The 23,004-nt window shown below is 42.9% G+C and overlaps 1 protein-coding gene across 4 annotated transcripts in view; it reads left to right on the top strand.

The window, feature by feature from the left end:
* PARG (poly(ADP-ribose) glycohydrolase) overlaps positions 1 to 23,004 on the top strand; it is a 123,352-nt gene that overhangs the window by 80,596 nt on the left and 19,752 nt on the right. For all 4 annotated transcript variants that reach the window (XM_008269836.4, XM_008269834.4, XM_008269835.4 and 1 more), the window contains exons 12-15: positions 1,535 to 1,610; positions 6,307 to 6,454; positions 18,662 to 18,740; positions 20,195 to 20,303. In XM_008269836.4, the coding sequence (XP_008268058.2) occupies positions 1,535 to 1,610; positions 6,307 to 6,454; positions 18,662 to 18,740; positions 20,195 to 20,303 (412 nt within the window). The remainder of the gene's footprint in view (positions 1 to 1,534; positions 1,611 to 6,306; positions 6,455 to 18,661; positions 18,741 to 20,194; positions 20,304 to 23,004) is intronic.

The following is a 23,004-nucleotide window of genomic DNA, read 5'->3' as shown; positions in this document are numbered from 1 at the left end:
GAGCTTCTGTTTTGAATTCCTGACTGATAAGTAGCCTAGAGAATTATGTATCCTATTTCTTAATCTTTTCAATAGTATCCCTACTGTGTTCTCCCTCTAAATGTAAAATGGCTAGAGAAGAAGGATTCAGAAAAAGGAAACAAGTCTGTCGTCTTCCATCCTCTGGTTCACTCCGCAAATGGCTGCAACGGCCGGAGCTGGGCAGATCTGAAGCCAGGAGCCAGGAGCTTCTTTCGGGTCTCCCCCATGGGTGAAGCAGACCAAGGACTTGGGCCATATTCTGCTTCTTTCCCAGGCCATAGCAGAGAGCTGGATCAGAAGTGGAGCAGCTGGGACATGAACCAGCACCCACATGGGATGCCAGCACTGCAGGCAGAGGCTTAACCTACTGCACCATAGTGCCGGTCCCTGTGGCATGTATTTTAATCAAGATGATTATACACACACACAGTTACGAACTAGTGAAATAAGAGCCATCCGTAGGGCCAGCATTGTGGCATAATGGGTAAAGCTGCCACCTACAACACTGGCATCCCACAGGGGCACAAGTTTCTGTCCTGGCTCCTCACCTTTCAATCCAGCTCCCTGTGAATGTCCTTGGAAAAGCAATGGATGATGGCCCAAGTGTTTGGGCCTCTGCTACCCATGTGGGAGACCCCAAATGAAGCTCCTGGCTCCTGGCTTCAGCCTGGCCCAGCCCTGGCTGTTGCAGCCATCTGGAGAGTATACTAGCAGATGGACGAATTCTCTCTCTTTCTCTCCCTCTGTCTCTGTGTGGGGGTGGGGATGTACCTCTCTGTAATTCTTTCAGATAAATAAATCTTTAAACAAACAACCCATCTGAGAATCATGATTTATTGCCAAATGTCTGTATATTTTTTGATTTGTTACTAACTCTGACACAATAATAAAATTCATAGATCTTGGGGCCAGCGCTGTGGCATAGCGGGTAAAGCTGCCGCCTACAGTGCTGGCATCCCATATGGGCACTGGTTCGTGTCCTGGTGCTCCACTTCTAATCCAGCTCTCTGCTATGGCCTAAGAAAGCAGTGGAAGGTGGCCCAAGTGCTTGGGCCCTGCACCCACGTGGGAGACCAAGTGGAAGCTCCTGGCTCCTGGCTTCAGATCGGTGCAGCTCTGGCCATTGCAGCCACTTGGGGAGTGAATGAGCAGATGGAAGACCTCTGTCTGTCTCCTGCCTCTCCTTTCCCTGTGTAATTCTGACTTTCAAATAAATAAATCTTAAAAAAAAATTCATAGATCTTAATTTTTTACATTTTGAGAAGCTTTTTAGTTGTCTTTTGATGCTATGTGCAGGAAAGGCAGGCTTCAAAACTTCATTGTGATTGAAGCGTGTATATTTGCATATTTGAACAAGAAAAAGTGTGAGAGGTCGGATCCAATAATGTTAACATTAGGCATGTGTTCTGCAAGAGATTTGGGATGATCTCAGTTTTGTGTACTGATCTTTATTTTCATATTTATCCAAAATTAATTACTTATCATTAAAAATGCATACATATCTATACCGTAGGTGCGAGAAACCCCTGACACGGCTGCACGTCACTCACGAGGGCACCATAGAAGGGAATGGTCGCGGCATGCTACAGGTAGGCAAGCCTCTGCGAGTGAGTCGCGTCCAGGGAATTCGAGAAGCTGCTTGTTTGTCCCCTAAACTGACTTAATGCAAAGAAGCATGATGGCAGGATGGAGAACAGCAAGCAGCTGACTGACAGCCTGGGCAGGGCTGTCAGTGGCAGCAGGTGCTCTGCTTACGTGTGCCTCTGTGAAACAGCCTCTGACGGAAGATCTCCAGATCTGGACAGCGTCGGTCCTCTCAGTTCAGACGTTGATTGCAGGTTGACAGTGGAGGAGGTGCCCAAGGTATGGTCTTGCCAAGCTGTCACCACGCAGCATTATTCTTGTCTAGAAAAGATCGTGCTCTGGTCCAAGTGATGACCACCTTGAGATGTCCTTTTGCCACCAGCAGCCTTGTTGAGTCTAGGCTTATCAGAAAGGCCTCTTTGCCATATGTGGCAGGTGTAGGCACATGAGCCAACACTGATTGCTGATGTCTTTCCCTCTTAAAGAGTAGTGACTCTCTGTCCACCCTCAGTCTTTGCTGTTAATCTGTTAGCTAACTTCATGTTTCCAATCTTTTTGGAAAATGGGTTAACAAAACACTACATGTATCTAGCTTTAAAATATTCTTAACACCTACCCTGAGTCCGTATTTTCCTTTTGATTTGTAGCGATTTTTAAAATTCAGTAATCAAGGACAAAATGTTACTGTTTTGTGTTTTTATCCTACTTATAAGAGCATTGTGAATTTAGTTTTCTTTGAAGGAAGCTGTACATCATCTAAATGTGAACTGGGAATAGCTAATCTTTCCCCTTAGATCTTTGATGCTTATATTAGGTCAGGAGCTAAACAAAGCAGTTGCCTAAACATGGACTGATTTGTTTGAATAACAATGCTTATTGTAATGTCACTAGACTGATTTATATGTGGCTAGTTATTACATACATATGTTCTCTGATTAATACAATTCTTTTTAGAATGGTGTTGCATTTGAACATATTTGTGATTAAAATCTTCAGAGACAAACCATGTTTTGTTTTAAATCCCTTCTTGCAATTACTACTTGAGCTTATAAACCCAAATCCTTAGGACAATTGAATGAATATTTGTCCTGTTTAATTTGTGCTTAATCATATACTTCTTCAACTTAAAAAAGTTAAATATACTTAAAAATTGTTTCAGATGAATGTCACATTTCCTCCCACATTTCCTTTTCAACGAAGTTTTTACCTACATTAAAGTCTTGGATAAGCTGAAGGAGTCATAATACACAAGAACTGAACAAAGCTGCCGCTAGTTAGCACAGCAGGAATGCTGACCTTTCGCTACAATGCACTTCCACCAAGAATTATTTAACCACAGTCAAGGTCGAGATTCTCCCCCTTGCTCGAATATATTATAGATGAAATGTGAGACCTCAGTAGATTAAAAGAATAGTGTAAAAGCTTCTGGCACTATTAATTGCTCTCCCTACCCCTGCCACGTCCCCCCAGGAGATGGGGGCATATTGTATTGCAGTGCCATAGAGCTCCTTGTATAGCATGTAAATTACATTATGCTGAATGCAACAACAAAACCTCTTTGAGGAGTGTTATCATTTCTCTTTTCATCAAGTTCTAATTCAGAAGCTGAGTAATCTGAACAAGCAGCTTTAAAGTCAAGAGACTTGGGAAATGACAGGCTAAAAATAATCACTCCTACTTGTTGCCAGGTACAGGACCAGATTTCTCACCTGTTATACAGAGTCTTTCATCAAGAACTTTTTTAAGTAGTAGAAACTTTGATTTTTCTAAAAGACTTCCTGTCTTGAGAGACACTGTGTTTAGTGTATTTATTTCTATACACACCTTTCAAGTATAACTGTTGTTGGCCTTTTATTCAAAGGGTGAACAAAGGCATGAGCATTGAGTCTATTGCATGGTCATTATTAAGGAGTACATAAGTCAGATAGAGCTTATCTGTTATTTCAGTCACGTCCCCTCCTCCAGTAGAAATTCAGTTAGGCCAGTCTCAGGCCTCTGCCTCTCATTTGTATTCATAGTGCCGTTGTACTTGTAGGCACTCCGCCGTATTCTGAATTTTCAGGGCTATCCATTTTACTTCCTTCTTGAGTCTCTCGTCTTTGACTTTGCCACTGTCCTATTTGAGGCCCTGGTAGTGGGCCCCAAAACTATTCAAGAGTCACCTAACCAGCCTCTTTGCTTTTGGTTTTCTACTTCTCCGATTTATTCTTTAAACACCAGCCTGAATTGTCCACCTCATTATATCCAGTTGTCACATGAGTCTTTCCCAGGACCTTCAGAAATGAGTTAGACTTGGCTAGACCTCAGGCCACCATCACCCTCCACAAACCACACTGCAGGTGACCCTGAGCGTCTGCTTTCCTCCACTCATGCAGCATTAGGTGTTCACCATTGTCTCGTGGAAGCTGCTCCCATAGGCTGCATATCTGCTAACCATGGATCGAATGATGCCTGTCCTGTTAAAGCTCTCCATCCTCCTCCCATGATTCGGTTTTTATTTTTTCTGTTTGTTTATTTCTATTTGTTATTTCTATTTGTTTATTTGAAACTTGGAGTTAACAAAGAGAGAGAGAGTGAGCAAGTGAGCTCCCATCTGCTGGTTCACTCCCCAGATGGCCACAGTGGCTGGGGCCGGGCCAGGCCAGGCCGGGAACCTGGTGCTTTTTCCAGATCCACATGGGTGCAGGGGCCAAAGCACTTGGGCCATCTTCCACTGCTTTCTCAGGCCATTGCCAGGAGCTGGGTTGGAAGTGGAGTAGCTGGGACATGAACTGAGGCCCATATGGGATGCCAGCATTGCAGGCAGCAGCTTTACCTGCTATGCTACAATGCTGGCTCCATCCAGTTTTATTTAACTGTATTATTTAGGAAATACCAAATACATACTGATCGATTCTTACATAGTCCTGTTATTCTGCTTAAGTGCCTGACTGTCATCTAGATTATGAGTGTTGTGAGTCCAGGAATGACAAACCTGGTTCATCTTGGTATCACGTGAGTCCTGGCACACTACTCAGTAAATATTTGTTAAACTGAATAGTTGAAACTATGAATCACTCAGTAGTAGGTAACTAATTCTAACCCACAAACGAGTCTCACCAAAATTATAATATATAAATATAGTTACTCTGGTTGTTTACTATTGATTTTAGTACTCCAGACTGCAGAGCCAAATATATGATTCTCTGTGGGAACTTGTCAGTGGTGTGCTTCACTATTTTCTAAGCTCTCCTGTCTGAGAAGAGAAGACTACTATCCCTTCTATTAACTTCTGTCTCTTCACATATATTTTCACATATCAAAAGGCTTATTTTATTCCTCAAAATAGGCTTCACATTATCATTAAGTACCAGTTGCTCTAGAGAACACAACAAGTTTTTTTTTTTTTAAGATTTATTTATTTGAAAGTCAGAGTTGGACAGAGAGAGGAGAGGCAGAGAAACAAGGAGAGGCAGAGAGAGAGAGAGAGATCTTCCATCCACTAGTTTACTCCCCAATTGGCTACGCTGATCCAAAGCCAGGAGCCAGGAGCTTCCTTTGGGTCTTCCCACGCAAGTGCAGGGGCCCAAGCACTCGGGCCATCTTCCACTGCCTTCCCAGGCCATAGCAGAGCTGGATTGGAAGCAGAGCAGCCATTTCCATGTGGGATGCCGGCACTGCAGGCAGCGGCCCTACTTGCTACGCCAGAATGCTGGCCCCTCAAACAAGTTTTAAGAAATCTTTCATTTTACAATAGTTTGGAAATATAACAGCCTCTCTTACAGTACTTGCTAAATTCTGTTTTACTTGTATTATGTATGACTGTGTATTTACACACATTTGTGTGTGTGTGTTTGTGTATAATCTAACCTCTCAGAATAAGATAGATACCATTTCTTACATAGTGAGCCATAGAGCTTAGCATAGTGTTGACATATTGTAGTGCTTAGTAAGTTTAAGACAGACTGAAATAATGGTGGCAGATGGAGCTTGCTTTCTCTTGAGGATTATGTAGCTCAGTAGGAGCTTGAGGACTCCATCATAGTATTCCCACATAAAACTTACATGTAATTTCAAACTAAATTGGAGTTACTGATTTAGCTGTATCATTGTTATATTGGAGTTCATTTCTTTTTTTCCTTAAGTTTCTTTTTTTAAAAATAGTTTGTAATGGTCATGTGGTTTGCAGTTTTGCGTTTTAATTTACAACAAAAATTCCATCCCTTTATTCTTTCACAGGAGAAAAAGATCACATAAATATAATCAGTTACTAAACTTTCCAGGTGTTCAGCACAAGTGTTTGGTTGCCATATCATGCAAGAAAGGGAAAACTATCTTAAAGTCATGTAAATATGTAAATATGAAGGAAAATTGGTCAGCGTGGGGAAATGACTTTGAAATCTGAAAATAAAGCTCTCACTTGGATTTGTGGCCCTTGGGGCACAAAGTTTATACTCGTGAGTCTAAATAATACCTACTTGGCCCTACAGCTCCATTTTGTGCATTCTTTCAAAGGCTTAGGATCCATAGAAATATGCAGAGATGGCTGCGTGCAATGAGATGGAAAGAATACAAGGAAGAGTCATCTGTTCTTGGGAACATTATTAATCTGGTGATTGATTTTCATAGTAAAGAAGAGCTTAGAGCTGAGGGCATGTGCTTCTTTGTTGTATATGCAGGTATGTGAGACCATCACTTAACATGCCACATTTTCCCAAATAGGTGGATTTTGCAAATCGTTTTGTTGGAGGTGGTGTAACCAGTGCAGGACTTGTGCAAGAAGAAATCCGCTTTTTAATCAATCCCGAATTGATTGTTTCACGGCTCTTCACTGAGGTGCTGGATCACAATGAATGTCTTATTATCACAGGTTAGTTTGGGGAAGTCTGGTCGAGGGGCAGTTTTCCCCATTTTGGATATCTGTCACACAGACGAGAGGCCATCTAGGTGGAGCTTCTCCCTTCCTTGGGCATGAGTCCCATCATTTTTTTTATTCAGTAATTTGTGTTTGCTTTTTGGAATTTTGCAGTCTTAACTTTCCTACCCCCAAGCAAGACATTTTAGTGCACCTTTGGCATCTTCATCTGAGGACCAGGAATAAAAGCTATTCAGTTTCTCTGTAGCTTAAAATTTTATGATATAATAATGTTCTTCAAATGATCATGTGATATACCTTTAAATATGTATTGTACAATTATTCTTCCACTGTATTTGATCTGTTTACATTAAAAATAAATTGTGAGGTCTGCATTGTGGCATAGCAGGTAAAGCCGCTGTCCCTAGTGGGTGCCAATTCAGGCCCAGCTGCTCCACTTCAGATCTAGCTCCCTGCTGGTGCACCTGGGAGAGCAGTGGGAGATGGTCTGCGTATTTGGGCCACTGTATCCTGGGGGAGACCTGAGGGAGGCTCCTGGCTCCTGGCTTCCTATCAGCCAAGCTCCAGCCATTGCAGCCATTTGGAGACTGAACCAGTGGATGGAAGATTATCTCTCTATAGCTCTACCTTTTAAATAAATAAATCTTTAAAAAATAAATACATAAATAGTGTGGGCATTTGATCTACTGGTTAAGTCACTGACTGGATACCCACATCCCATGTATTAGGGTGCCTGGGTTCAAGTTCTGGCTCTGCTTCTGATTCCAGCTTCCTATTAATGTGCACCCTGATGGAGGCAGTAGGTGATGAATCAAGTGGTTGAATCCCTGCTGCCCACTCAGGAGACTTGGATTGAGTTCCCAGCTTCTTTCTCTTTCTCTTTTTCTTTCTCTTTCTCTTTTTCTTTCTCTTTCTCTTTCTCTTTCTCTTTCTCTTTCTCTTTCTCTCTCCCCGACCCCCTGCATTGATCTCTGTCTTTCCACCTCTCAAAGTTTTTAAAATAATTTTTAAAGTAATTTGTTATACCTTAATGTAAAGACATTATATAAATATAAAAAGCACAGTTATAGCATTTGGACAGTCAATGCAGTGGTGACCTTTACTGGGGGAGAAATAAATCAGTAACCTTATGTTTACCCTAATTCTAATTCTCAAATAAGTGTTATTATATTAGTGCCTCACAGGGATTTAAGTTAATAAGGTAGGAAGAACAGGGGTAAATTACTTAGTCAAATTTATACTTTATGTCTGTGGAAGAAACTAAAAAAAATTTTAAGTTTCTTTTGACTGAAATATCACATCACAGTTTGTTTTTTTGCGAATCAGCTACAAAAAAATTGATCACTTCATAGATCTTTTTTTTTTTTTTTTAATTTTTTGACAGGCAGAGTGGACAGTGAGAGAGAGACAGAGAGAAAGGTCTTCCTTTGCCGTTGGTTCACCCTCCAATGGCCGCCGTGGCCAGCGCACCGCGCTGATCCGATGGCAGGAGCCAGGTACTTATCCTGGTCTCCCATGGGGTGCAGGGCCCAAGGACTTGGGCCATCCTCCACTGCACTCCCTGGCCACAGCAGAGAGCTGGCCTGGAAGAGGGGCAACCGGGACAGAATCCGGTGCCCCGACCGGGACTAGAACCAAATGTGCCAGCGCCGCAAGGCGGAGGATTAGTCTAGTGAGCCGCGGTGCCGGCCCACTTCATAGACCTTAAAAAACTCTTAATCAGCCACTGCATGTAAGGTGAACACTTTATTTGAGTACCTAAAAGAGCATTCCCACATAAAGGCCATAACACATTATCAATTGTTGGTGCTTCTGTTTTTTTTTCCTGCAAAAGTAGATTTCTTATTTCGACATGGACCCTATAACTGCCTTGAGTACTAAAGACTAAGCACTCACCTGGTAGAGAAGTTGGCTTATTGTTATTCTCAGAGATCATGGAGTTACATGAAATGTGTGCTTAGCTAAGTTACATTCAGAGATGTACATGACAGAGGACTCCGAATTCTGATCCGGGAGCCACCCCGCTTGTCTCAGGTACACTTGTAGGCATCCTTTAGAGAAAAATCTAAGCTTTGTTCTTTTAGTTTCTCTCTTTTTGTCTTCCAGCAGTGTGATTATGATGTATCTAAATGCAGATATCTTTGATTTTATCTTATCTTGCAGTTCATTGAACTTCTTGAATTTTTACTTTTGAAGATTTATTTATTTGAAAGAATTACACAGAGAGAGAGAGAATGAGAATCTTCCATCCTCTGGTTCACTCCCCCAAATGGCTGCAATGGCCAGAGCTGGGCCAGGTTGAAGCCAGGAGCTTCATACCGCTGGTCTCCCACCTGGGTGCAGTGGCCCAAGCACTTGGGCCATCTTCCACTGCTTTCCCAGGTACATTAGCGGGGATCAGAAGCAGAGCAGCCAGGACTCAAACCAGCACCCATATGGGATGGTGGTACTGAAGACGGTGGCTTAACTCTTTGCACCACAGCTCTGGTCCCAAGTTTCTTGAATTTTTAGACTAATATGTGTCATCAAGAAACCACTAGTTTCTTCAGTTATTCTTTCTGCCCCTTTCTTTCCTCTCCTTATGGGGCTTCCAAATTATGTATATGTTGTCAGACTTGATAATGTCCTACTGATCTCTGGAACTGAGTATGTTTTCATTCTTTATTCTTTCTGAACCTCAGATCAGATCATCTCAGTTGACCTAGCTTCAAGTACACAGATTCTTTCTTCCCATCTCTTGAATCCCTCCAGTGAATTCTGTATCTCAGTTATGGGATTTTTCAACTTCAGAGTTTCTATTTGGTTCTTTTTAAAAAAGAAAAATCATTTCTAGCTCTCTGTTAATGCTCTCTACTTGAGAGATGTCATTCTCATACTTTATTTCTTTGGACATATTTAGAATAGCTGAGACAAAGTCTTTCTTTTTTTTTTTTTTTTTTTTTTTTTTTGACAGTTACAGACAGAGAGAAAGGTCTTCCCTCCCTAAATGGTCGCTATGGCCAGCATTGCACTGATCCAAAACCAGGAGCCAGGTGCTTCCTCCTGGTCTCCCACACAGGTGCAGGGTCCTAAGCACTTGGGCCATCCTCCACTGACCACCCAGGCCACAGCAGAGAGCTGGACTGGAAGAGGAGCAACCGGGACTAGAACTGGTGCCCACATGGGATGCCACTGCCGCAGGTGGAGGATTAACCAAGTGAGCCATGGTGCCGGCCCCGATACAAAGTCTTTGTCTAGTGAGTCCAACATCTGGGCTTCAAGGGGACAGTTAATATTGAGTGTGTTTTTTTTTTTTTTTTTTTCTGAGCATGAGACATAATTTCTCATTTCTTTCCATATCACAGTTTGTTGAAAACTGGACATTTTAAATAACATTCTGTGGCAATACTTTCCCTTTATTGGAGATTGCTGCTATCCGTTGTTTGTTTAATGACATTCCTAAATCAATTCTTTAAAGTCTGTATTCTTTCCCATATGGCCACTGAGGTCTCTGTTTAGTGAGTTCCTAGTCAGCTAACGATTGAGCAATGTCCATTAATGCCTACAACCAGTGAGTCTTCAGTCTTTGCTGAACAGCTCTTTCTGCCTGCTGGAACTTACCTTAAACTACCTTAGGTCCCGCTTCCAACTTCACAGAGCTTTCAGGTCAGGCAGATGGGATGTGGTTGCGGATGGTTTTCATCTGCATTTGCACATCTGAGCATTTGGGTGGCCTTTTAGATTCCCAGGAATAGTTAGAACTTTTCGAAACCCCTTAGGGACATCTCATTCCTCAGCTTTTCCTTTGATGCATTTTAATTAGCCTAATTGTTCGCCCCAGCTATTACCTACCACCTTGGGTAGCCTCAGAGTTGAAACTTGCTTGTTGGGGCCACATTGTGGCAAAGCGGGTAAAACCACCGAAGCCGCCGCCTGTGTTGCCAGCATCACCCTTGGGTGTCAGTCATGTCCTGGCTACTCCACTTCTGATCCAGCTTCCTATTAATGGCCTAGGAAAGCAACAGAAGGTGGCCCAAGTCCCTGGGTCGCTGCCACCCGTGTGAGAGACCTGGCAGAAACTCCTGGCTCCTAGTTTTGTCCTGACCCAGCCCTGGCTGTTGTGGCTATCTGGGGAGTGAACCAATGAATGGAAAACTCTCTCTTTCTCTCTGTGCCTCCTTCCCTCTGTAACTCTGACTTCCAAATGAATATTTAATTTAATGAAACTATGTTAAAATTTGCCCATTAATTGTTTTCATCCAGCACCCTTGGGATTAGGTTTTTCACAGTGGGCATGCTCCACATCTGGGCAAGTGAGGTCTCCCAGGGGAGTACCAGACAGGTCAGAAAATGACTGCTCAGAAGGGGGCTTGAAAAGAGCTTCATCCTCTCCTGCCCCCGTGCTAGCAGCCCTCCTGCTGGTTCTCACCGCGAACCGTCCGGACAGTTGTGGTTTTTCTTAGGCGACCACAGAGCTTGGGGAAGTGAGATAGAATTAGGGCAAATTCAAACACCAAGCTTGCTCTGTTTATTACCAATATTCAGCTGGTTTTTCGTGAATACACGCCCCCTAGATTCCTGCAAGAACTTGTTTCTCACAGTGTTCTCGTTGGTTTCCTGGAGGAAGAAATTTTCAGGTTTTTACTCCAGTGTTTTTGCTGCTGTCCTACCTTTGTGAACACCCATTGGAAACTGCTTTCAGGGAGCTGTTCCACGCCATTTGGGCATTCCGTACTAGTTCTTTTCCCTCTGTACTGCTGTTTGGTGAAGTCAGGCAAAGAATAAAGCTGGTTAACTATCTGACAATGTAGGAAGTTGAAATTGGAACCTCAACAAGAGAGTTTCTTCTTGGGTAGACCCTTAGTTAGGTATTTGAAATTAATGACTTGTGACATTTCACCTAGAATTCTGAGGTTGTTATCCAAATTGTACTGAAATGGAAAAATAAACCCCTTTTCTTCTCAACATGGCCTCAGCTCCCATATCAGCCGTCTGTCTGTGTTTGTTAGTTATCACATATGTACGTAGGGAGGAGTCAGTTGGGAGGTCCTGAGGAGGTGAACATGTAAGGAATTACCACAACTAAATAATTTGGATATTGGTCTCATCCTATTTTATGTAGGTCTGAAGGTCCGGGATGTGATTAAACCCATACCTTAGTAGATATAGCAAATCATGTAGCAAACCATAATTTAAAAGACTTTCAATTTTTAGCACTTAAGCTATACTTGCTTGACCTGGAGACTTAGGACAAAGTGTCCCATCAGGTTTTTTTTAATTAATTTATTTTTAAGGAATAAAATTGCATATGTACAACTTAAGGAATATAGCTATTCTTTCCTCCATACCTGCCCTCCTACCCACACTCCTACCCCCCTTTTCTCCTCCCTCGCCCCTTCCCAGTACCATTCTCCATTAAGATTAATTTTTTTAAAGATTTATTTATTTATTTGAAAGTCAGAGTTACATAGAGAGAGGAGAGGCAGAAAGAGAGGTCTTCCATCCAATGGTTCACTTCCCAGATGGACACAATGGCCGGAGCTGTACCGATCCGAAGCCAGGAGGCAGGAGACTCTTCTGGGTCTCCCACGCGGGTGCAGGGGCCCAAGGACTTGGGCCATCTTCTACTGCTTTCCCAGACCACAGCAGAGAGCTGGGTTGGAAGAGGAGCAGCCGGGGCTAGAACTGGCGCCCATATGGGATGTCGGCACTTCAGGCCAGGGCGTTAACCCGCTGTGCCACAGCGCCAGCCCCAAGGTTCATTTTCAATTAACAGAAGACCAACTCTATACTAAGTAAAGATTTCAACAATTTGCACACACATACACACACACAAAGACTGTTTGAGAACAAGTTATCACAGTTACTTCTCATAATACAACTCATTGAAGACAGAGGTCCTGCATGGAGAGTTAGTACACAGTGACTCCTGTTGTTAATTTAACAATTAACACTCTTATGTATGACGTCAGTGACCATCCAAGGCTCTTGACATGAGCTGTCTAGACTGTGGAAGCCTTTTAAATTCACAAACTGTCAGTATTCAGACAAGGCCATAAGCAAAGTGGAAATTCTCTCCCTCCTCCTTTTAGAGAAGAGTACATCTCTCTTTGATGGCTGCTTCTTTCCATTGGGACCATCAGGTGTTTTGTTTGTTTGTTTGTTTGTTTTATTCAACAGGTAGAGTTATAGACAGTGAGAGAGAGACAGAGAGAAATGTCTTCCTTCCGTTGGTTCATTCCCCTAATGGCTGCTACGGCCAGCACTGCGCCAGTCTGAAGCCAGGAGCCGGGTGCTTCCTCCTGGTCTCCCATGGGGTGCAGGGCCCAAGGACTTGGGCCATCCTCCGCTGCCCTCCTGGGCCACAGCAGAGAGCTGGACTAGAACCCGGGGTACCAGCACTGCAGGCGGAGGATTAGCCAAGTGAGCCACGGCGCCTGCCAGAACCATCAGTTTTGAAGATGGGTTTACATCCTTGAAGTAACAAAACAAACTTAGTAAAATCCTAGGCATTGAAACTGAGTGCTAATCTGTTTCACTTGCTTCATTTCTCTTGTACTCAGACAGGAGTAAGTCTCATGTCATCTGCCATTAATGTTACTCTAAGTAAAAGATGTCATTTCCAATAACAGAATATATGCTATTTTTTTTTTTAACAATAGTTTGTCCCCCATCTAAAAAAAAGATTGCTCAGGCATCATGTCTGTTGTCTGATTACCGGTGGCCATTGTAAAATGAGTGGAAAATTGCACATCCATGACTCACCTTCAGATCTGGAATTACCTCAGGCTAAGGACATTTGGGGTGACTTAACTCAGCTTTTTTCCCACATCCACTTAACTTTATTATAGTGCCTCCTAATTAATATCTGTGATGTGATGTCCCTTAATGGAAATGGCCATTTCATCATCTATTTGATGTCTGGATTTCTGCCATCCCTTTCTTAGGAGACTCTTAGCCATGTACTGCAATCTGTCTGCTTGATCTGTTCCATTCCTTCAATGATGTATCCAGGCTTCGTGCGCTAATGGCTGGGACTATGCTGCCTGAATCTGTAGAAGAGTTTGAGAAATTGGAAATAAATTAAATTTTTCAGCATTGTGGGACATCTGGTCGGTATCAGACTTTTAAATGGATATGAAACAGGTCAAGCAACCAGGCAAATACTTTTATCCAGACAGTGTTAGCCCCATGCTTGCTGTGATTCTGCCCGGGGCACCATGAGTTAAAACCATTCAGGAAGTTTGGGTGGGGGAAAGAATCCAAACTCCAGTCTTCTCTTTCTCTCTTTCTCATGTCTTCTCTACAACATCAGCAAATAACTTCCAAACCAAAGGTTGCTGAGTGGCTTTGGGAGTTACTTTGTTTTTGTGCGGAGAGCACATAAAACAGATGCTCAGACACAAAACTTAGAGAGCAGAGTATCCGTGTGTCTCGCATAGAACCTTCCCTGTGGTACATCGGATTGTCCCAGGTAGCACAAGCCCTTGCCTCTTTTCTAAGTGTCAGCAGAACTGACAGAAATGACTAAGTAGGCACCATTGCTTAGCATCCTGGTACCATCTTCTTACAGGGTTTACAGTGCCGCAGGTGCCTGCACTGCAGAAACAGCCCAGTGCTGAAGACCCCCACTCACAGAGAAAGATGCAGAATCAGAGTGTTCCAAAAACGTATTTGGAAATCAAACGTTTCATGAGAATTCAAAGACAAAAGTTGTATCTATTGCGTGATCACCATTGTATTATATAAGTGATGCTATACAAATCTGGAGGGGTGACTTCCCTGTCCACCTTTCCAGGCACACAAGCCATTAGTAAATAGAATTTTTTAAATCTCCCAAGTGTTTTTAATTCCTTGTCCATTGCAAACTTTGATTGTAATGAGAAATAAGATTATTTCTTACTACTAGATCTAAGAACTCATGAAGCTGTCATGAATTCTTGGTAAGATTTTAATTGGTTTCTTCTTGTTTTTTCCTTAAGTGAAGGTCTTTGTGAAGCTTTACAGGCCATCTCTAGAGACAGCTGTCACAAAGGCCAATCAGTCTGTCTCATTTGCTGTTGTTACTCTTCACCTTTGCATTTTCATCATAGTTCATTAATAAATTTGAATTTAAACAAGTTAAAGGCATCTATTTTTCAAGCAGTCAACAGAATTTTGAAAGGTGACTGAGCAAAACCCATGATTTAATCTGCTTAAAGCAAAAGCATCAATATGTGGCCTTTTGGATTTCTCAAACCCTAAGGAAACTAATCTAACCTTAACTCCTTTCAGGAAAGAAGAGTGAAGCCGTCCCAGTTGTAGAAACATAATCATTGATATTTTATATTTTTCAACTGCTGTGTTTTCCAAAAGACAAACGAGTTGTTTGTCTTCATAGTTAAGAGGTCAGAGTAAATTGTTTTTTTTTTTTTAAGGAACAGGAATAATGAGGTTTATCCACTGCTGGGCAGAAAACAGAAAAGAACAGGAGTGTTCCTGGCTGTCTTGGTTCCTTTCAGACCTGTAGACCCAGTCAGTTTGAACCCCCAGATAAAGAGTCATCTGTCTTTGTTTTGTCTACCCTGTTACGAAGTCCAACCACACCAATACTGACCACTTTATGGTTTTGAAAGATTTGATTTATTTATTTGAGAGAGGTAGAGTTACAGACAGGGAGAGACATACGCTAGCTAGTTCACTCCCCAAATGGCCACAATGGCTGGAGCAGGGCCAATTGGAAGGCAGCAGCCAGGAGCTTCCTCAGGGTCTCCCACGCTGGTACTTGCACTGCTTTCCTGGGCTATCCGCAGAGAGCTGGATCGAAAGGAGCAGCCGGGACACAAACCAACACCAACATGGGATGCCAGCGCCACATATTTATTGCATACACCACAGTGCCGGCCCCTGAAAGGCTTTTTTTTTTTTTTTTTTTTTTGGACAGGCAGAGTGGACAGTGAGAGAGAGAGACAGAGAGAGAGAGAGAGAGAGAGAAAGGTCTTCCTTTTTCTGTTGGTTTATCCCCCAGTGGCCGCTGCGGCTGGCGCACTGCGCTGATCCAAAGCCAGGAACCAGGTGCTTCTCCTGGTCTCCCATGGGGTGCAGGGCCCAAGCACTTGGGCCATCCTCCACTGCACTCCCGGGCCACAGCAGAGAGCTGGCCTGGAAGAGGGGCAACCGGGACAGAATCCGGCTCCCCAACCGGGACTAGAACCCGGTGTGCCGGCACCGCAGGCAGAGGATTAGCCTATTGAGGCGCAGCGCCGGCTAAGACTTTTAACTTACCTGGATTCCAACCAATTCTCTGAGGGAAGCAGGATGAATATAATTAACGACACTGAATTTCAGGTGATGAAATTAAGTCCAGTGAAGTTGGATTACTCAAGATCAGGTGACTAGTAAAGAATTGTGGATTTCTTAGGTCTCCTGTCTCTGTGGTGCTCATTCCACCGTGCTGTACTGCCTTTGCAGATGTTTCTTCTATAGGTCAATCACAAAGTACCTTCCAGTTCAGTACAGTGCTTTTTCTGTGTGTTAGGCCAGTACTCACCTACTTTTAATTTTTCTCTTTTTATTTGAGAGGCAAAAATAAAGAGAAATAAAGGGCGGGGGAAGAGCTCCCTGCTGCTGGTCCCCTTCCTAAATGCCTGCAGTAGCCAGGTCTAAGCTGGGGTCAGAGCAAGGAGCCAAGAACTTAATCCAGGTCTCCACATGGCTGATAGGAACCCGATGTCGGGGGCCAGAGTCAAGAAGTAAACTCAGGCACTGTGTTGTGGGATACGGGCATCTTAACTTCCAGGCTAAGCATCTGCTCCCTAGCCTGCTCTCATGTTGGTGCGTTACAATGCAGACAAAATGTTAGTATTTTATAATTCTGGCCCTTGAGCAATTTATAATCTAGTGAGGGAATCAGATTATATTTTTTAAAACAGCTTTAAAAGTTATAGCTAAGTAAGTTTGTTTTTCCTACTACTATTTTATGCTTTTCATGATATACTTCTTCCACGTTTTTGTCAGGCATATCCCTAAGTATTTGTTGTTTTGCTACTGTGATTTTTTTTTTAATTTACTCCCGATTATTTGTTGCTACTCTATGGAAATACAGTTGATTTTCAGATTACATTTATCATTACATTACAGTGAAGAGCTGTATTGATACTGTCTACGTACAAAGTACCATGGGAGCACAGGGTGGGTGGGGCCAGCAGCTCTACTTACAGTGTCAAGAACAGCGTGTATTTTATACTTACTTCCTTGATACATAATATGTATCAAGGGTCTTCCCAAAATTCTAGATGCACTTACAGGAATTGAAGTATGGATTATGTTTAAGAACAAGCATGCTGGCCGGCGCCACGGCTCACTAGGCTAATCCTCCGCCTGCGGCGCCGGCACACCAGGTTCTAGTCCCGGTCAGGGCACTGGATTCTGTCCCAGTTGCTCCTCTTCCAGTCCAGCTCTCTGCTGTGGCCCAGGAGTGCAGTGGAGGGTGGCCCAAGTGCTTGGGCCCTGCACCCGCGTGGAGACCAGAAGCACCTGGCTCCTGGCTTTGGATCAGTGCTGTGTACCGGCCACAGCACGCAGGCCGCAGCAGCCATTGTGGGGTGAACCAACAGCAAAGGAAGACCTTTCTCTCTGTCTCTCTCTCTCTCACTGTCCACTCTGCCTGTCAAAAAAAAAAAAAAACCAAGCATGCTAAATAATAGACTGAACTTTGAGGTGAATTTTAAATCTTTTGACTTTTTATTGTGGAAAATGGCCCACACCAGGTCCTTCATATACTAGGGTACTTCAGAAAGCTCATGGAAAATGTGTTATGAACAGTCCACGCATGGATTCTTTTGACCATTTAGTGATGTCATGCTGGTTTTAATTTGCATTTCTCTGATGGGCTTTGATTGGTAGCCAATTGTATATCCTCTTTTGTGAAATTTATGTTCAAGTCTTATGCCCATTTTTCTAAATTGGATTATTTTTATTGTCTCCTTAGAATTCTTCAAATATTCTGAATATAGGTCCTTTTTCAGATAGTTGTTTTGTAAATATTTTTCCTCCAGTCTTGCCTAAGCATTTTCCTAAAGATACTTCTCTGAGTGAAAGTGTTTACTTTTGGCCTGGTCTAGTTTCTGTTTGGGATTTATTGTTGTAAATGTTGTTGTCACTGCTTTCTTTATCCAGTCTGAAACATTTTCCCCTACCCCCAGTATGATAAAGCAAATTTGTGTTTCATTCTGAAGTCTTACATTTATGTTTTATTTTGATGTCTGGGCTCTATTTCAAAGTAATTTTTACTCATAGTATGAGTCATAGTGAAGATTAGTCTTGTCTTTTTTTTTTTTTTTTTTTTTTTTTTTTTTTTTTTTTTTTTTGACAGGCAGAGTGGACAGTGAGAGAGAGAGAGAGACAGAGAGAAAGGTCTTCCTTTGCCGTTGGTTCACCCTCCAATGGCCGCCGCGGCCGGCGCACCGCGCTGATCCGATGGCAGGAGCCAGGAGCCAGGTGCTTTTCCTGGTCTCCCATGGGGTGCAGGGCCCAAGCACCTGGGCCATCCTCCACTGCACTCCCTAGCCACAGCAGAGAGCTGGCCTGGAAGAGGGGCAACCGGGACAGAATCCGGTGCCCCGACCGGGACTAGAACCTGGTGTGCCGGCGCCGCAAGGCGGAGGATTAGCCTAGTGAGCCGCGGCGCCGGCCAGATTAGTCTTTTCTTGTGAATACCTACTTATTCCAGCAATAATGGCCTTTCACCTGTGGATTCTTAGGGCACCTGTGTTGAAAACCAATTGGCAAATACTGAGTCTTCTACCATCCCAAGAGCATATGTCTCCATGATTTAAGTCTTCTCTCATTTTTCTCAGTGCTATCTTCTGTGTTCTTGGTTATGTTTACTCCTGGGTATTTTCTATTTTTTGACATGAATGTATTCTTGAAAAGTTTTATTTTCCTATTGTTTGTAGCTAATATACTGATAGACTTTTTATCGTACTAAGCTGACTTATAATCATTTCTGTTCAGTGGTTCCTAAGGGTTTTCTATGTGAACAATTATGACATCTGCAGATAGGGCCAGTTTGAACTTTCTTTTACACTCTTTATACCTGTCACTTCTTTTCTTGCCTGACTACACTGGCAGGGGACCTTCAGGACACTCCTGAGAAGTGATGAGAGTGGCAGTGCTTGCCTTCTTCTGACCTTGGGTAGAATGTTGAGTGTGAAGTCATTAATAACATATGATTTGTTTCAGGTTCTGAACAGTACAGTGAATACACAGGCTATGCTGAAACGTATCGCTGGGCCCGGAGCCATGAGGATGGGAGTGAAAGGTGAGTATTTCAGACTTGTGTAACACAAGGCTAGAAGCAAAGAAACGTCCGCTTGACCCTGATGTTCCCTCCACCCACCCCGTCCCTCCATCCCTCTGACTCTTATTTCAGCAACTTGGACCTCATTTTAAATTCAGCATCACAAGTTCTTCGGCAGTTAAACCGCTATTATGATTTTCCTGTACCAGATGGAAGAAGAGAAAAGATAAAAACTAAAACTCCAAAGCAGAAGCAAGGAAGTCTCTAAGCTGTCAGTCAGGAGCGGTGGAGGGCAGCTTCCAAGCGGCACTTGTTTAGCACAGGCGCTGAGTAGAACGTCAAGCCTTTGACCAGCTTGTTTACGGGTAGCCTGAGCTTCTCTGTGAGATTAGACAGAGGGAAACCTGTGTCGGGACAGCCTGCCTGGTGCCACAGACCACTGGACAGCAGAACCTGCCGTGAGCTTTGCTGCTGCTGTCTCCCGTGTCTCCATAAAATATATTTTCATACTCTGACATCTTTGCTTCCCCACTACGTTGTGTGGTTTACCAGAGGAAAGTCTTTGCGGCAGTGCCTCCTGAAAGCTTGTGGACATTTTTCCATCTTATTTTTTAATAAGAAAGCCGCTGGGCAGCTATTGCCCGTGTTGCCCTATCTGTGCCATGAACTTATTCTTTGAAATATCTCAAGGCCAACCTCTAGTTTGTTTTCCTTTATTTTGTTTGAAATGTGAGGTTAAAGCAGTTTTCCGTGTGGACCTTTCTCCCTGATTATTTGCAGACAAACATGAAAGTTTTCTTTCATTACTCCTCATATCAGTGTATGCAGGTTTATAAAGAGGTGAAATATGTGGGGTTTTACGTGTTTCTAAGAGTATGTCAGCTGGCCCTTCTTGTTTCCACAGGTAGTGTGTCCCCGTCTGCTCTGATGTCTTTGTCCTTTCAGAAGTCGTTTCTCGGGGTCTGCAATTGAGCGCAGCAGGCAGAAGGTTGCGCTGAGTTATTACACATTTTTCCTAATGCTTCTTAGGATTATTTCCTGGACAATATGTGGTGATGTAAACCCAATGATTTAGAGCAGCTCTCTGAAAGCACGGGAGGAATGAGCCCTTGTCAAAATAGAAGCTATGTCTTAGTGTAAAAGGAAAACAAAGAATTAAATTCCTTTTGTTTGTCCCCAAATCCATTAGCCTCTGAGATTCATTGTAAGTGGTGCACTTGTTTACAATATGTCATACTGTGCTGTCTCTTGATCATTTTTCATCTCACTGCTTATTGCCTGACAGTGCACTGTGTCTAAGCCTTGGAACCTAAAAATAAAATGGCTTTCCACCCTCCTGCGTTGCTGCAGACACTGGTTGATCTGTTTGTTTGCTTTTAATACTTTAGCATTGTCACAGCCTCAGCAGCGAGGCCCCTCCAGGTTTTATTTGAGTGACTACTTGTTGTTCCTCTCCCCATTCTGTCCCATCCCAGGGACGACTGGCAGCGGCGCCACACTGAGATCGTTGCCATCGACGCCCTTCACTTCAGACGCTACCTCGATCAGTTTGTGCCTGAGAAAATGAGACGGGAGCTTAACAAGGCCAGTAACCTTAATGCTTAGTTCATCTGGCAGCTGTCATCTATTTACTGCCATTTTATTAATGCTGAAATTAATGCTTTCTGGTAATTCTTGCAGTGTCAGTACGTCTGCCCACAGCTCTCCTGATTTAATGGCTGTGTCAGCTCGTACAAGATGTACTTTCCATTCCATAATTGTTTGATTACTGGCCGAGGTTGCCAGATAGACGATTGCTCGGTGTTAAGCCCCACACATGCATTTATCTCGTCAAGTACTTGCAGCCGCTTCGGAACATTATCATTGTAGCACCGTGGAGAAACAAGTGAGCCTTGCAGGTTTTCTTCAGACCTGCCTGGTGACAGTCTCTCTGCAGGTGTCCTATCAGGAATTAAAGCAGATTAACCAAAAAAGTCTTGTTAATTATAGTTTCATTATAGGTAAGATTCACATTAGGTAATAATGAAATTGTTGATTTTCTGTAATGCTTTGTGCTGCTTTAATAATTTTCTTCTTTTTTACTATATTACGAAGATAAAAATGAGCCATAGCAATTGTTCAAATTTTCAATCCTGTTAATCGTAGGAAATAAACTCCATAATACTTTCAGTTCTGCTCTCTAGATTTGGGGCCTTACCAAAAAAGCTGAAATTTTCTGTAGTTCCTCAAGTTACCCTCACAGCCAACAAGACTGACCAGTTCTGAAAACCATTGTTTAACTCCCACAAGTAGGATTGATTATGAGATTATTTATTAAAATAATGAGCCTTGGGATCAGCACTGTGGCTTAGTGGGTAAAGCCACTGCCTGCGTGCCAGCATCCCATATAAGCACCAGTTGGAGTCCTAGCTGCTCCACTTCCAATCCCACTCCTTGCTAATGTGCCTAGGAAAGTAGTGGAGGATGGCCCAAGTGCTTGGGCCCTGCACTGCATGAGAGACCTAAAAGAAGCTCCTGGCTTCAGACCAGCCCAGCTCTGGCTGTTGTGGCCATTTGGGGAGTAAACCAGCAAATAGAAGATTCATTCATTCTCTCTCTCTCTCTCTCTCTCTCTCAGTAACTCTGCCTTTCAAATAAATAAATACAATTTTAAAAAAAAGATAAAGAGCTTAGAGATTTTGCATGGCTACAGATGCCAGTCCCTGCCTAAAGACTTCTGATAATAGCAGACTGGGTATAAACAACCAGGAAGGCTCTTGCTAACAACCTTAACAACCTAGTAGATAGTCCGAGTATAATTGGATATATTAGCTTATATCCTGTTCCATTTGAGAATCTAATTTATTATTAAACATGTTTGTGGATATATAATTTATTAGTTTAGTTTAATGTTTAGAGTTCATGAATGGATCTAGTAAGAAGTTTGAAGAATAACATACTACTTTCTGAAGTTGAATTTGCATGACTGACATCTTTATTTATTTATTTATTTTTCCTAAGAAAAGGTAATTCTTGGGGTGGGCATTGTAACAGAGTTAAACTGCCTCTTGGGATACCTGCATCTCATGTTGGAGTGGCAGGGGTCAAGTCCCGCCTCCACTTCCAATACAGCTTTCTGCTGATGTGTACCCTGGAAAGCAGGAAATGGTAGCTCAAGTATTTGGCTCTCTGCCACATGGGAGACCTGGGTGGACCTCCTGGCCCTTGGGTTCACCCTGGCGCAGCCTGGCTGTTGAGAGCATGTGAGGAGCGAAAAGAAAAAGAAACTCTTCAGGAAGGCTATCCAGAAAGGCTGGTCTTCGGTATATTAGCAGTTCTGCATTTCTCTCCTACCCAGCTCTCAACAGGGATTGCCTGTGCTCAAGAGCGTGTTTTGCTCCTATTGGTACATTGTAATGTAGGCCTGCTTTCCCTGCTCCACACTCGTGCATAAAAGCTGTTACCTCTGAGTCCATGATGCGTTTATGACTGGCATATCAGGAGAGTAAGATTTATTTTTAGGTTTTCGTCAGGTATTACTTAAACATGTGTATGGGAATTTGTCACATGGTCACTGAAACTGGAAGGCATTGTTCTAAGTAGAAGGTGATTTGGAGAGAAATAGATGAAAAGGAAAATAAAACCAAAATGTGTTTATCCATGGATACAAAGGATATTAACACAAATGGAAGGTTCCCCTTTCATTGTGGATAAACTTTATATTCCCACAGGCACTTCCCTGTGGGACCTAGATATTTCACTTTCAGAAATTATCAGTAATTGTGATCTTTTTAAAGGGCAGCCGTGGGGCATAAATCAGCCTTTTTCAGAAGTCTCCATGGCCAGTGATGCTCTGTACATTCACTTGTGTACCAGTAGCCTTCAGTTTGCCTGCCCTCAGATAGAGATACGGGTAGGTCACAGTAGTGGTAAGTACTGTATAGAAAGGATGCATCTTTAAATAACCTCGCACCGGGAGGAATTTTGTCCCTTCCTAGTCAATCAGTGCTGAGCACACTACCGGCCTGATGAGAGTGTCTTAGAAATAATCTGTTAAATGACCTGGTCAGTGATGGATTGGACAATGCTGATAGAGATTTTTAAGATTTTAGAAAGTAGATAAGTACATTATTTCAAATCACTCAAAATATTACAGATGGTTAGAGATTTCCTGAATATTCTTCAAATGCTGAGTAAAACCTAGTAAATCCAGCATCAAACCAAGTGCAGAACAGATAGATGATGCACAGAAAGCAGTGGTTGACTTGTAACGTAGTAATTCAGTTCTGTGTTCACTTTCAACCTG

This window comes from Oryctolagus cuniculus, chromosome 15 (assembly GCF_964237555.1).
Source record: "Oryctolagus cuniculus chromosome 15, mOryCun1.1, whole genome shotgun sequence".
Classification (NCBI taxonomy): Eukaryota; Metazoa; Chordata; class Mammalia; order Lagomorpha; family Leporidae; genus Oryctolagus; species Oryctolagus cuniculus.
The sequence above is the reverse complement of the archived record's forward strand: the minus strand, read 5'-3'. Positions and strand labels throughout refer to the sequence as shown.